Source organism: Haliotis rubra, unplaced genomic scaffold (assembly GCF_003918875.1).
Source record: "Haliotis rubra isolate DU_JTF1 unplaced genomic scaffold, ASM391887v1 Scf34, whole genome shotgun sequence".
In the NCBI taxonomy this organism is placed as follows: domain Eukaryota; kingdom Metazoa; phylum Mollusca; class Gastropoda; order Lepetellida; family Haliotidae; genus Haliotis; species Haliotis rubra.
Genome location: NW_025767013.1, coordinates 3,566,169 through 3,581,467, shown reverse-complemented (window position 1 = coordinate 3,581,467; position 15,299 = coordinate 3,566,169). Strand labels below are relative to the sequence as shown.

The 15,299-nt window shown below is 38.3% G+C and overlaps 1 protein-coding gene across 2 annotated transcripts; it reads right to left on the bottom strand.

Annotated features, from left to right (window-relative positions):
• Positions 1-748: 748 nt before the first annotated feature.
• Positions 749-13,525, bottom strand: LOC124284622 (protein usf-like). Of its 2 annotated transcripts, none has more exons than XM_046720729.1 (2): positions 13,416-13,525; positions 749-1,789 (listed from the first exon to the last, which is right to left on the bottom strand). In XM_046720729.1, the coding sequence occupies exons 1-2, from the start codon at positions 13,473-13,475 to the stop codon at positions 1,082-1,084; spliced, it is 768 nt and encodes a 255-aa protein (XP_046576685.1). In that variant the 5' UTR covers positions 13,476-13,525; the 3' UTR covers positions 749-1,081. The 2 variants fall into 2 exon arrangements, with proteins under 2 accessions (XP_046576685.1, XP_046576686.1); XM_046720730.1 differs by lacking the exon at positions 13,416-13,525 and adding an exon at positions 5,769-5,861.
• Positions 13,526-15,299: the final 1,774 nt, after the last annotated feature.

The following is a 15,299-nucleotide window of genomic DNA, read 5'->3' as shown; positions in this document are numbered from 1 at the left end:
CAACTCAACTCAACTCATAACAAAGTATCTTAATCCAGTGTTTTGCTATACGTCATAACGAACTGTCTTAATCCAGTGTGTTGCTATACATTTTATCATGGCATCTTAATCCAGTGGACCCGTGAAGATCCGGGTTAGAATTGATCTTCAGTAACACATGCTTGTCGTAAGAGGCGACAAACGGGACCGGGTGGTCAGGCTCGATGACTTGGTTGACACATGTCATCGTATCCCAACTGCGTAGATCGATGCTTATGCTATTGATCACTGGATTGTCTGGTCCAAACTCGATTATTTACAGACCGCTGCCATATAGCAGGATCGGGTGGTCAGGCTCGCTGACTTGGTTGACACGTCATCGTATCCCAACTGCGTAGATCGATGCTCATGCTATTGATCACCGGATTGTCTGGTCCAGACTCGATTATTTACAGGTCGCTGCCACATAGCTGGAATATTGCTGAGCGCGGCGTAAAACTGAACTCACTCACTCTTAATCCAGTAAATGTGTTGCTATGCATCATTATCCCATAGCGTTGCTATTTAGATAACTGAATCCCATGTTGTAACTTCACATCATATTTGAACCCCTTTGATTCCATTTGACGTTGTGTTTCATAGTGACACTTGATATCATCCAGTCAGTCAATAAGTGAAAGCACAAAGACAATGGACAGGATATCCCATTAGCTAACGCTAGTTATCGATAGTGGTCTTGAAATGAAATAAGAATATCAACACCTGCGTACACTGAGTGTAGTTTTATTGCCATCTGTACACACGTATACAGAAGCCATAGAAGCTGCAAACATTTGGAATCAAATTCTTAACATAACAACGGAAAGTTTATGAACTGTCAACATCATGACGACATTTTTTCCCATCCAAGATGTGATTCACTGAGTATACTAGTACGTGTTATTTATCAACCAATAAATATGTGTATGTGTCGTAACACTCAAGCGTGGAGATATGCTGGTTGAAGCTCTGGCTGAACCATAAGATGCAACTCTAGAGTCACTCATAACCGCTACGAGGGATTTTAGTCCCAGAATCAGCGTGGATTACCAGAGACTGCTGTTTAGCTCAACTCCTTCCGGAAAAAATCGTACATTCTTCCAAGGGCTTTCTTACAGGCTTCCTCGTTGTAGTTCGGACCTGTTTTGTTGGTGAAGGCGTGACCGGCTTCGTAGCTGTAGAATTCATGCCGCACTTTGCCCTCGTTCAGCTTCTTCTTGAGTTTCTCCTGGGATTCTGGATCGGAGAATCCGACAACTGCATCTTTAGCACCAAAATGACATTGGAGAGGCTTAGTGATTTTGGAGGGATCGCACAGGCTATCGCCACAGATGCCGTAGAATGGTGCAGCCGCCGTGACCTCAGGGATCAGGCCCGCAGATGCCATGCTAAGAGCCCCTCCCATACAGAACCCGGTCACCCCGACTTTGGTGCAGCCATTCTCTAGCAGATACTTGGCACAGGCTGTGATGTCTTGAATTGCGCCCGGCCAGTCCAATTCGCTCATGAGATGATTTGCTTCTTCATTGTCGGTCGCTAACTTGCCTCGGTAAAGATCGGGAACGATCGTGGAGAAGTTACCGTCTCTCGATATCTCTGCAGCCTCGTCTTGGATCTGCTGGTTTAATCCCCACCATTCCTGAAGAACCACGACGCCGATCTTTGTCTTTGTGTTCTTGCAGAACACAGCAGGTAGGTCGTCTTTGCCGCCTATTTGGATTTTGACATTCTCGGGATTGACGGCTGGAGCTGCCATTGTCTTTGACCCTTTCTGAAACAGGGATAGAAGAGTTCAGTATTCACATATATACAGTGGAATATTTCAAACCCACATCTGGACCTACTGGTTGGAATTTCTGAGTAGAACAGGTTCCCAAGCAGTAGATAGTATAAACATTCGAATCATGCGGATGGGATACTAAGAATTGGGTAGTCAGGATGGAGTGGTCACGGTCGGTGACTTGGCTGGTGCTGATTCGCACAAAACTCGATGTCTCACTGGCCGCAGTGTTAAATATTACTCAAACACCACCAATCTTAACGACGTCGTACATTCTCCGAAGTTGACCATCATCAGTTTTGGGGATAACTTTTAGATCTGTCTCACTCACAGTCTCTGATGTCTCATATGCAGCTGTTGTGGAATATCACTCAGCTAGTCACCACCAATCTAGACTACAGCAAACATACTCAGGATTTGACCACCATCCGTTTCAGGGACAACTTTTATATCCGTCTCACCCACGGTGTTGTTATTAATACTCCCAGGTCCGAAGTGATTTGTGCTCAGAGACTGCATGTTAGTTTGGCTTTATCTACTAGCTATGTGGCCGCTGTCTGTAAATGATCGAGTCTGGACCAGACAATCATGTGATCATGCATGAGCATCGATCTACGCAGTTGGGATACGAAGCCATCTATACATAATCTATCAACACAATATAACCTATAGGTTCCCAGGTGCTACCGGTTCTGGTTGAAACCAATGACTCTCTCTACTCTAACCAAAACGTGACCAATCTTTAATATTTGAGATGCAATAACTTGTCCCGTAAATGTCATGCAGCATTCCTTAACATGTATTCCATAATACAGTGAGTAAGTAAGTTTAGTTTTACGCCGCACTCAGCATTATTCCAGCTACATGTATATAGCGGCGGTCTGAAAATGATCGCCTCTTACGACAAGCATGGGTTACTGAAGATCAATTCTAACCCGGATCTTCACAGGTGAAGGTATCAGATCCAGCATGAGATATTGTGAATATGGGATAAATACAATATCTGATAATGTGTTAAGAACACTATATTCTCAACTACTTACAATGATACTTTTCAGAGTAAGGCCTTGAAGATCAGAAAGGTAAAATACACTTCATATAAATTAGTTCACATAACATGTATATCCCATCCCGTGCCACATATAATCTAAAATTCAACAATAAATATAAACATACAAATATCAAGCTTGGCTGGTCACTATGTGAGGAAAATAGAATATTTGACAAGATAAGATAAATATCCACTATACAAGGTTATTAGAGGTCTAAATTACAACTTACATAGACACCGTGTTTGATTGTGATAATCACCAACTGTCAAGAACACTTGCATAGAATAAGTCCGATCACTACACAAACTCATTTATAGTTATCTAATTGCAGGAGAAAGGGGAATATTACCACCAGAAGTTATGTTTAACAAAGTAGCGATTCATTTACCATCCATACAGACAGATGCATTGCTCTCAGATACCTACCTTACAAGAATTAAGATTTCCCATACAAGTCTCCAAGATATATGACCTGTTCCTTAAGACACGAGCATCTATAAACTAAACCTAATTATTTTCCAAGAACGCGACTTATCGAAACCACGTGACTAGAAGTCCTCGCTTCAGCGACGTTCAAATACCACGTGACTGTTATGAACATGACGGCATGCGCTGGTCAACTCATTAACAGCACGTTCAAACCCTCGCCATTTTGCTTCTCGCACGATCAAAGTGCCGGTATTTCCTGCTCGTCGTGGAAGTATTTACCTTGATGTAGTCGTCGCTTCCTTCTGTGTAGTTCCTGCGGGCGGATTATCAGCTTACAGGTACGAAGAGACACGCTTATGACGACAAAGACATGGGCGAGGAAATTCCCCGCATTCTGACGTTTGTGGTTTGCACTGACTCGTTTTGATGGCTTAAGTTTAGCTATGAAAGCATACAGAGCAATGGCTGAGGGCATTCATCACGGCCTCCGTATGACAAAGCAGAAATAACTTACGCCGCCGATATGCTGAAATGTTATTCAGACATCTTAGTGGGCAACCTAATCTAACTGGCATGGCGGCAGGATCATGACTGTTAAACGTGTTTGTCGCAAAGTATGATAACGGTAAAAACTTATTTCTCTCATTTTTTGGCAGAATTTGTTTTGTTTTTATACGCTTACCTGTTTTTCTTTGACGATACTTTTCATCATACTAGATCCTAATTTTATTTTATCTTCCGTGTTAGATTCAGAGATGGCTTGTTCGGTTTTACCATGGTTTCAACGGGATTCCTTAACGTAGTTGTACGCAGCCTACAGTGAGCTTCTCTATTTCAAAATTCAGGCTAATCTGGGACTCGAACCCATTAACTAAGGCACCTAACTCAGAGCGGCGAATTGCAGCGACTTCGGCTGTGCATATATAAAGGAAAGTGCATTTTGGGGATGTTCTCACGTGTCGTTATGTTTACAAGTCACGTGACATGGTGAGGTGAGGTGAGGTGAAATTGGGTTTAACGTCGTGCTTGAGAATATTTCGCTCATATGACGACGTGCATGCGTGTGTATGCGTATGTGCGGCTACTTGTACTAGCCCAGACTTAAGCTGGTTTTATAGTGCTAGCCCACTGAGATACCATGCCGCAGTGAAGAATGAATACCCCACTCAGACACATTATACTGACTCTGAGCCGACCAGTCCTTGTTGTACCCATTAATGCCGAGCGCCAGGCACGTGACATGGTTATATGAATGGCAACATCAAATTAACTCAAATAATTTACTTTTTTCTGTCTTTATAGATCATTGCATTGAGGCACTTAATGTCAATATTATTTTACATCTTTTCCTGGCAATTTCCCCATTTAAATGCCTGAAACATATAGAGTCATAATCCTACTACCGCAAACGATTTTAGAGCTTTGGCTTTAGCATTTTAAAGATACATTTAAGTCTAGATATCGGGAAATATGAATGTATTAGCGCTAGATTGGCTCAATGGAACCCATTCTGGTTTTCTGCTCACTAAATCGACCCACAAAACGACTTAAAATATACATATTAAAATAACAGGCGTTACATCCATCACCACCTTCACACGGTTGAACCATATCCTTGGCATATCTACATCATTTAACCACAAGACAGCATGGAATATAATATGACTAGTCACGCTAAATGCAATTCTTATATCAATAAATGTATTGTGTAATACACTATTTCCTTGACTAAATTATAAAAATATACCTTCATCGTTACCTGTCTTTACTTAGAGATCTATTCTGCTTTTAACATATTTGATCACATTTATATTCGGATAAAACACACACTGATGTATATCAACGTGTCCATAACGTATAACTATGAAGCGGGAACGGATCACTCATTCGTCAAAGGCGGCACAATATGCTGTGTAGAGTTGCGTCCCTTGTGCACTTAAAAAGCAGTACCCGACTCGGCTACATTACGTTTCAAAATTTTCCAGTACCATGAGTTTCACCAAAGTGCTAAACGGCTGAGACCGGCATCACTTCGGGCTTTCCTCCCACATTAAGCTGACACGACGTGATCAAGCTTAACGAGACTTCTGTTCAAAGCGGCTTAAAACCCAATTTACTGACTTAGTAACAAGCGTATAGATTGGTCACCGGTAAGGAGCCTCACGTACTAGGCTATCTGGGTCGCAACATGACATTGCCAAGCTCGTACACCGGACACCGGCTCACGATGCAGTGAATATTTGAGACGTTAAATTACCACAATAGCCACAATGTATAAATTTGCAAAACTGTCAAAGGCATGCACCTGCAGAATGTGTGACAATGCTGCCTCGCGTCATGTGATTATTAAAAGCGAGCCGTTTTATATTCTTACTGGAGAATTGATAATCTGGCGAATAATTCCTGAAACACATTATTGATGAATAAATGTATCATTCACACGCATATTAGCCAGTCAGGTAACCAAGTTGTCAAAATGTTTTGCTTACCTTGAAATGTGAACAAGCAGATCGAGAGAACACGCTTCTACGAATTGTACTACTGTGGCTGTTCCGTTCACCTCCTGCGTTATATAGTCACGGGAGCATTCATTGATTGGATAAAAATGTCGCTGCAAGCAGGAAGTTGTTTTTCTAGGAAATCGTCTACTCCAAATAGCACACGTATAAGTCATAGCGTTATTTATTGATGTGTGACCACCCACGGACCGACAGACACCAGTAGTTAAGTCATGCTGAATACAGACGTGTCATGGCGGTCTAAGTGTTTACAATAACCGGAAATATCCTAATTTTGTGAAATGTTTTAATGAAATCAAAATGCGTAGATCTTTAAATGTAATTTATCCGTAATTTGTATGTGTTATATGTAAAACGTACAACATTTCACACTTAATTGACAGTTCAGTGTGAATTCGGTAACGGCTTCACGTCTGAATATACCCTTGTGGGGATTAACCCCCTTCCAGGCGCGTAGCAAGCCAATTTTTTCGTGTAAGCCAATGTTTCCGTAGTTCCACCAGTAGAAATTTTGGATGATAAATATCACACTTTTGATATAATCATACATAATTAAGTGTTTCGTCATATATTCTTACAACCGTAGCCGCAAATACCTGCAATACTGATGACTCACCTTTAAGCAATATTTCTTTTATAATTTATTTTATTTTTCATGAAACCAAAGTCTTCCATCCTAAACGGCGGTCATTACATGACATATACAAATACATGAGCATAATCAGATATCCAACATACCAGGATGTAACATAGTTAGACCAGTGAAATATCAGCCTGTATAGGGTGTTGTATGTGGTGCCACACGCAACATATCATGTTTTATATAACACAACATGCAGCATACAGTGTTGCATATAGCGTCATATCAGACATAGCATATTGCATATGGGGTCACATCCAACATATGCTGCATATTGCGCAATATCCAACATAAGTTGTATAAAGTGTCATATCCGAAATATCGTATTGTATATAACATATCAAACGACCTATCATGTTGTATATAGCACCATATCCGACATATCATATTGTATATAGGGCCACATCTGATCTTTCCTGCTGTATATTGCATCACATCCAACATATCGTATTGTATATTACGGCACCTCCGACATATCATGCTGTATATAGCACAGCACCAAGCATACAATGTTGTATATTGCGCCATATCAGACATATCGTATAGTATATGGGGTCACATTCGACATATGTTGTACATAACGCAACATCCGAGATACATTCTTTATACAGCGTCATATCCGACATATCATAAAGTATATAGGCTTTATAGCAATACATACGACATGCCATGTTGTATATAGCATCATATACGACATGTCATATTGTTTAAGCCCCACATCTGACATATCATGCTGTATATTGTATCTCATTGTCTATTGCATCACATCTGATCTATCATATTGTATAATGCACCACAACCAACATATCATGTTGTATATTGCATACACCTCAGACATACTATGTTGTATATAGCGCCACATCCAACATACCATGTTGTACATAGAGCCACATCCAACATATCATGTTGTATATAGCGCAACACCCGACATACCATCCTGTATATAGAGTCACGTCCGTCACTTGTTGTACATAGTGTCTTATCTGACATATATTGTATATAGGTATTATCTAACATATGTTGTATATTGTGCCACATGTGACATATCATGCTGCGTCTTATGTCACATCCAATGTGTATTGTATATTGCGCCACATCCGACTTATTGTGTTGTATGTTGCGTCATATTTATTGAGGTTATCTCCCATTTGACAGACACCCATTTGACAGACACCAAATTGACAGACACTGAACTAGAAGGTTAATTAGGGGAACACCTAAGTGTATAATGGAACAGTCCACTGTCTAGTGAGTAGAGCAGGGTGAGCCTGAAACAGGTTCGTTACTGAGAAGTTTGATTGTTGGTAAATATAACTTTGTTGTGATTAAATGATAAATGATTTCTCTTCTCAAAATTGAATTTACTATCAATTACTATCGGATATAAAAACAGGTTTGTCACTGAGAGGTTTGATTGTGTTTATAGATAGAAAAGACCCCTCCCAATAATAGCATATGTACAACAGAAGTTAACTGAGAAAACGTTTTGTTGGAGAGATATAGATATGTACATATTTGAAAACATTCTGATTTGCAGTAAATGAGACACCTGCATTGCCATGTAAGATACGATTAATACCAATCAGTGTTCTAATTTCAACAATACTTTCTAAAGATGGTAACAGTTTATGTCTTTGAGTAGTATACAATGGACATTCAAGGAAGTAATGAAAAACATTCTCACATCCATGGCCGCATTGACATGATGCGTCATATTCTAAATATTTATTCTAAATAAATCTTAATTAAGTGCACTCGTCATATATCTTAATATTTTGTGCAAAACATATAACTTCTTTATTCCATATGAATAATATTTAGGTTCATATTTGTCTTTATTTGATTTATATGATACAACAGTGTCGCAATTTCTAATAGCTAAGCTAATGTTTTCAATATGATGATGCCGACTCCCGTTAGACTAGAAGGTTAAACCGAAATGTTTATGAAAATAAAAATTCAAATTACTGTCTTTTCGTCCAACTTTCAAAATAAATAATATAGCTTCACTTTGTTCCTGTGTTTTTATTTGGACTATTCCATTATAATGTGTAGGTAACAGGTAGTAGATAATCTGTTCACTGAACCGTAAATGTTGTTTTAAGGTGTCTGCGAACTGGCTGTCTGCGTAATGGGAGGACACCATCCGCCCTATAATAAATGTTCCCAATGTTACATCAGTGCACCTACAAATATGTTAACTAATTAATCAATACATAAAGATCAAGATTTTACAAAAGCGGTTGTTGCATACACAGGTCAGGTTTGAAATACTGGGAATAATGGATGACATTTATTTGCAAATTTCTTCATTTAATTCTTTCTTTTGGAAATGAAGCTTTCATCAGAAAAAATATCTTTTAAAGTCTTTATAAAGTTATTGCATTTTGGAATGTTGTTTTTCATATGTCTTTTTGCTGAAATTTTTATATGATTATTAATCATATAATATTTTCAGCAAAAAGACATATTTATGTCTTAAGTAATGGGATTTTAGTTGAGGAACCAAAATATACAATTTGTTTTGTCAAATTACATTTTTGTATGAAATGGGTGTTAATCCAAATTTGAAGATCATTCCAAAACTTCTTAGTTTCACAACATTCCCAGTAAACATGGCACAAGTTTTCATCCTCATCTTTACAAAAGTTGCATGAGGCACTTTGGATTAGGTTCATTTTTAATAGTTCCTTTTTGGTATAGATAATGTAAAACTTTAATTGGAAATCTAAGAGTTTTACATCATTAATGCCTTGCCTGAAAGACATAAAAGTCATTGGCCAATCAAAATCAGTATCATCAAACACTTTCTCCCATTTATGACACATATGAGGGTTATTATTATTAAATAGCAATATATCATAAAATAATCTTGATCCCTGTAATGATTTCATAAAATTCTTTTCAAAGATGTTTACCAGTCGTTCTCAAGTTGGGATGATAGATGGCAACCAGGCGCGTAGCAAGCCAATTTTTTCGAATGGTGTTTACAGGTTATTCATTAAAGACAAAAGATGTTTACCAGTCGTTGTCAAGTTGGGGTGATAGGTGCTCAATGTGGGTATTTATGCAATATGGAAATCAGTCATGTCTGGGGAATGCAGTGACATCGTGTCTATATTGCACTTGCACACGGGACCATATAAGTGTAAATAGTATCAACAGGGCACACAAAGGGTCCTGTGTAAACTCAACTGACACCTTTCACACCAAAGTGTGACTAAGGTGGGTTACTTAGAAATACTAACCTGTATATATGGTATACTTTGCTGTACATTATATAATAAACCGACGCATGCATACAAAACATCTGGAGTGAAATGCATAAGGTATTTGCTCACACAAAAGACTGAGTGAGTGAATAAATAAACATTGCTTAAAGGAATACGGAGTATAAATTAGGACAATATGCAGATGATACTTAATTGTTTTTAGGTGGTAGAGAAAAATGTCTTTATTCTGCTGTTGATACATTTAATACCTTCTATAAGATGTCAGGACTAAAAATAAATATTGATAAGACTAAAGCAATCTGGATTGGTTCAAAAACAGGCTGTGTAGATAAACTATGTCAGGATTTGAATATTGAATGGCGACAAAATGAATTTGATGTTCTGGGAATTATATTTAACGCCGAACTGAAGGATTTATGGATCATCAATACAAAGAAAAAACTAGAAGAAATTACCATATTATTGGCTGTGTGGAGAAAAAGACATTTAACACTAATCGGCAAAATCACTGTTATCAAGGCACTGGCTATTTCAAAGTTAGTACATGTACATATTTTCAATACCTTACCAAACCCACCCCAAGATTTTGTTACCTCCCTTGATAAAATATGTTTCAAATTCATTTGGAATGACAAAAATGACCAAATTAAGAGAAGTACTTTGAAAAAAGATTATATACATGGGGGTTTAAGAATGATTGACATAAATACCTTTATCAATGCCTTGAAACTGTCCACTTTGAGACTTTATTTGAGTAAATGATCAATATGCAATCCGTGCAATTTTCCTTTACATGATATATTGAAATTTGGTGCTAATTCATATAATATTGCTGATATTCATAATCCATATTGGAAGATGTTTCAAAAGCATGGAATATGTATTGTTCTAACATAACCATAGAGGAAAGCAACATTGATGAAATTTTAGCACAGCCATTATGGTTTAATCATAATTATAAAAACCAAAATCAAATGAGACATTGGGCAAATAAAGGACTATTAACCATCAAAGACATGTGTGATGAAGAAGGTTTGATGTCTTTTGAATCTTTAAAAAGTATAAATTTAATAAGAGGGACAGAATTAGATCATAGATATGTTTTAAATATTTTACCTGAATCACCTGAAAAATACAATAACAAATCACAGATATATACATAACTATGATTTAAACACCATTCCAAAAATTGGCTTGCTACGCGCCTGGTTGCCATCTATCATCCCAACTTGACAACGACTGGTAAACATCTTTTGTCTTTAATGAATAACTTGTAAACACCATTCGACAGCTTAACTACTGCACCTGTGACAACATATATAATATGTGAACACCGAGAGGAGAGAGCAGGGTTCACATTTGTCATGTGGATGCACCTTTAGGACAATTGTACATATAGCTATGAGAAGAAGTACCGCAACCTTGAATATGACTTAGCTCTTTGTCCAGAAAATGTATACCAGTTCAGGTGTAAAAAGAGGGGTATGCCCTTACAACAGCACGCAGCTATCTTGATTCCAACTGCGAGATTCTGTTTTGGTTTCTGTTAAACCAGGCAAAGCCATAACATACCATTACTTTGATTAATTTCTACAGTTCACAGAGGTGTCATAGTTCAGCACAATTATCATTGAGGTCCACAGACCAAAATAATGTTCAACACGACCCCCTATGTCATAGTTCAGCACAATTATCATTGAGGTCCACAGACCAAGACCCCCTATGAAACTACGTCACTGTTAAGTATCACGTGCACACACCGCACGTTGACAATGTTTTATCAAACTAATACATCCAAGTATAAAGAAAGAAAAGAGAAAAAATAATAATGTGTTTTTCGTGTAAGCCGCTAGGTTGCCAAGCTTTATATTTAGTTAGTGTTGAGGGCTCGCCCAACTATTCAAAATCATGTGTAAGCCCGGGCTTTTTTTTCATAATGGTAGCTACGCCCCTGCTTTCCCTTTACAATAACGCAGGTCCAAGTGTTTTAAGATTTCTTCCAATTCCCAATGAAATTGACTCTGTACCCCCGCCACGGCACAAGATGTCAATGACGTCATGAAACAAACTGTAACGCCCAATCTGTACTATAATATGTTACTGAATCGCATACAAAAGTGTACAACACTTACACACTGCAAAGTAAATGCCCTTTTCTTTCACTGGACACAATGAATAATTATCCAATGCACCAAGTGAAATTCATGTACTCTTAGTGCGTGATTGAGTGAATGAGTATGGTTTTAAGCCGCAATTTTATAGCAATATCACAACAGGGGACATCAGAAATGGGCTTTACACATGTGGGGAATCGAACCAGTGTCTTTGGCGTGACGAACGAACGCTTTAACCACTACGCTACCCCACCGCCCCTTACTCTATTTGATATATACCTATTTGGTTACACTATCGACCACTAGTTAACAACCTATCGACCACAACCTATCAGCACTAATACTACTATCGTAAACGTCTGTTCTTGTATGGGAGTAGATTGCTTTGCAGAACGGGACCCTGGTGCTTATCTACACCTGAAGTAATAATGGAATATTTTCTTTGTTGTTTATTAACCAATATTATAGCTATATGGGGTCTGTCAATAATCAAATCTGCACAAGGCAGCAAAGTGAGAGACATCATCAGCATCGTTTCATGCAATTGAGATATGATGACGTTATCAAGTCGATACATTTAGTCAACTCTTACGAGTACAGATTACTCGGGTTATATTTAGTTTAGACAATTGAAAAGGTTTAAATGGTTCAAAAGAAGGCTGTTTAAGAAAGGAGGGAGTGATTAATGTAAAAAGAACGGTTGAAAGGAGGCGGATGTTTATTTTAAAAAGATGATTAAATTAAGAGAGATAGGTGACAGTGTTTTGAAATTAACACAACAGACAATTAATGTCATGACTTGAGTAAGAAGTGCGTATGATGACGTTATCAAGTTACGAAGCCACCCGATACTTTTAGTCGCCTCTTAAAAGTACAGATTGCTCGGTTTATACTAAGTTGAATTGAAAAAAGTTTAAATGTTTCGAAAAGAAGGTTATAGGAAATGAGGGGTGGGGTTAATGTAAATAGAAAGGGTTGAAAGGAGGGGTGTTTATTTAAAAAAGACTATTATATTGAATTAAGAGAGACAGGTGACAGTGGTTTTAAGATAGCAAGTGAATGAGTCGGGTTTTACGCCGCTTTTAGCAATAATCCAGCAATAGCACGGCGGGGGACACCAGAAATGGACTTCACACATTACAGTTTTAGATAAACATAACAGACAATGTCATGACCTTTACGTATTTCTGGAGTCCACAAACAACATCCTCGGTTATCTAGGTCATGTTATTTCATTTCGTTAACAATGAACATCCTGGGCTTTGTAGTGGTTCAAGAAATAATCCAATAATGCATTTCAGATACGGTGTGAGCTATATATGAGTACACAGAGGAAAGTGACTCACAGGTTCAGTGCTCATGGTTTTGTTTTCGAAGAAAAAACACATTGATAAGAAGTCACTTCAATGACTGAAGAGCATTAAAACATGTTCTTTTGCTCACCAAACCTACTACTATGATATCTTTGACAAAACATGTCTGGTGTTAACTTGAATGTAATCAGTTACAGGTTGAAGACAATGCAGTATCTCCGAGTATAGTCATGGTGAAACCAAATTCCCTGTGGCATTAAATACTTCTTATACCATGTGATATAACAACAACTGTTTTATTCGACGACCCTAGTTACCTTGAAGGCCATGGCAATGTGACCGAAAACCGTTGTTATCCGACGACTGTACATTCCCATACACTGACAATAACTCTTTATGCACTGTTCACCAACATGGGCACGCTAACCTTTAGAAAGTTACAGCGACCCGTACCTGTGATAGTATCATGAATCAGGCTGGGCGGGTCATACATGTGTGAGATCTAGGTCGGTTGTCACTGCAGTGAACCAATACCGAGACTTAGATACAATCGATTACAGTCGGTTATAAAACACCATGCACACATGCGTGCACGCATACACGAACAGAAGTGACTCTTGAAAACTAAAATAAGCAAACTTCTTAAAATAATAAACCCACTCCATCAAATGTTGTTCATTCTGAATGGCCAAATTGCCTTTAATTTTGTTTCGAAGTAACCTCAATTGTTTTTACTGTAGGATGCAGAGCGAAATATTTATTTATGATTTATCCAAAAAACATTTGTATACTAGAATTCTTATATGCATGAAATGCAAAACAAGTGTCGAGGAGAGGTCGGATTAATGCTGGACTATGCCGGACGTTAGATCATTGGATTGTCTGGTCCAGACTGTTATTATTCAGGCCGCCGTTAAGGTTGCAATATTGCAGAGTGGCGTTAAGCAACCAACAAAACCAAACAGGCCTAAAGCCGAAACTGTAACACACCTTTCTGTCGCATAACCAGGTGAGCAGAGAAGTGCATGTACGTTTATGTTTTTCTTAGGTTATGTAGTTTTAAACGAGAAGTGCGGTATTTATGGAGACCAAATCGCCCGGAAATATGGGCATGCGATACGATCATAAGTGCTATAACTGATATATTGACACGCACGTGCGTGACGGGACAGCATCAATATGACGTCATGACTTCTTTGTGTTACGTGAGGAACTGCTAGACAAGTGTCCACAGTGAGACGACTACGGGTGTTGGGCGTGATATCTCAGCTGTGTCGTGTATTACCCAATGACTTTCACAGCGTGGTGTATCACAGGGCACATCCTCTCAACCATCCTTTATATTTACTTTGCTTACACTGTTATGTCACAAGAACAAAGCAAGGTCAAATTAGTCTTAACAAGGACAGGTTAGTGTTGACTCCAGTACTAAATGGTTCAAGGTTAGTGGTAACTCCAGTACTGGAGAAAACCTACGTTGGTTGCCATCAGTACTAAACAGGTCAAGGTAATCTTGACTTTTTGTTACTAAATTTAACTAGCTCGGTTAATGTTTCAATGATTTTCGTTTTTTCAAACGGTTTATGGCCGATTCAGCAAAATTCCTTCTTCAACTACGGAAAAAGGTGTTCGCTTAATCGGTGCCAAAGCGGAGTTGGTTCCGCACGGTATCACACAATTAGGGTCTACATCACTTATATATTATATATCGGGTCTACATCACTATATATATTATATATCGGGTCTACATCACTTATATATTATATATCGGGTCTACATCACTTATATATTATATATCGGGTCTACATCACTTATAACACCACATAGTGAGGACACTTAATTCTGTATTCCGACCAATAGAAGTTGTACCTGTGTAAACAAAATACGCAATATAATTAATACCTTTGAAACAATGATAGCAAGAAATAATACTGAGTCTCCTAATATTTCTGATAATCCATCAAAACTCTCAACAAAAAGTCAAATGTGACAAACTTGAACAAACTTAAACATTATCCCCTTATTTGTATACGTCTGCCTATGTTTAGCTATTAATCCAACAGTGTAGTTATTTCACGGCTGTAGTTGACGTACCTAGGACGTTGACAATTGTAGGTATTATTAGTGGAGAGTTGACCCTGGGACAACAGAAAACGGTTGTCTGACCTGAACGAGTGCCAACCGGAGACCAGGGTCAATGT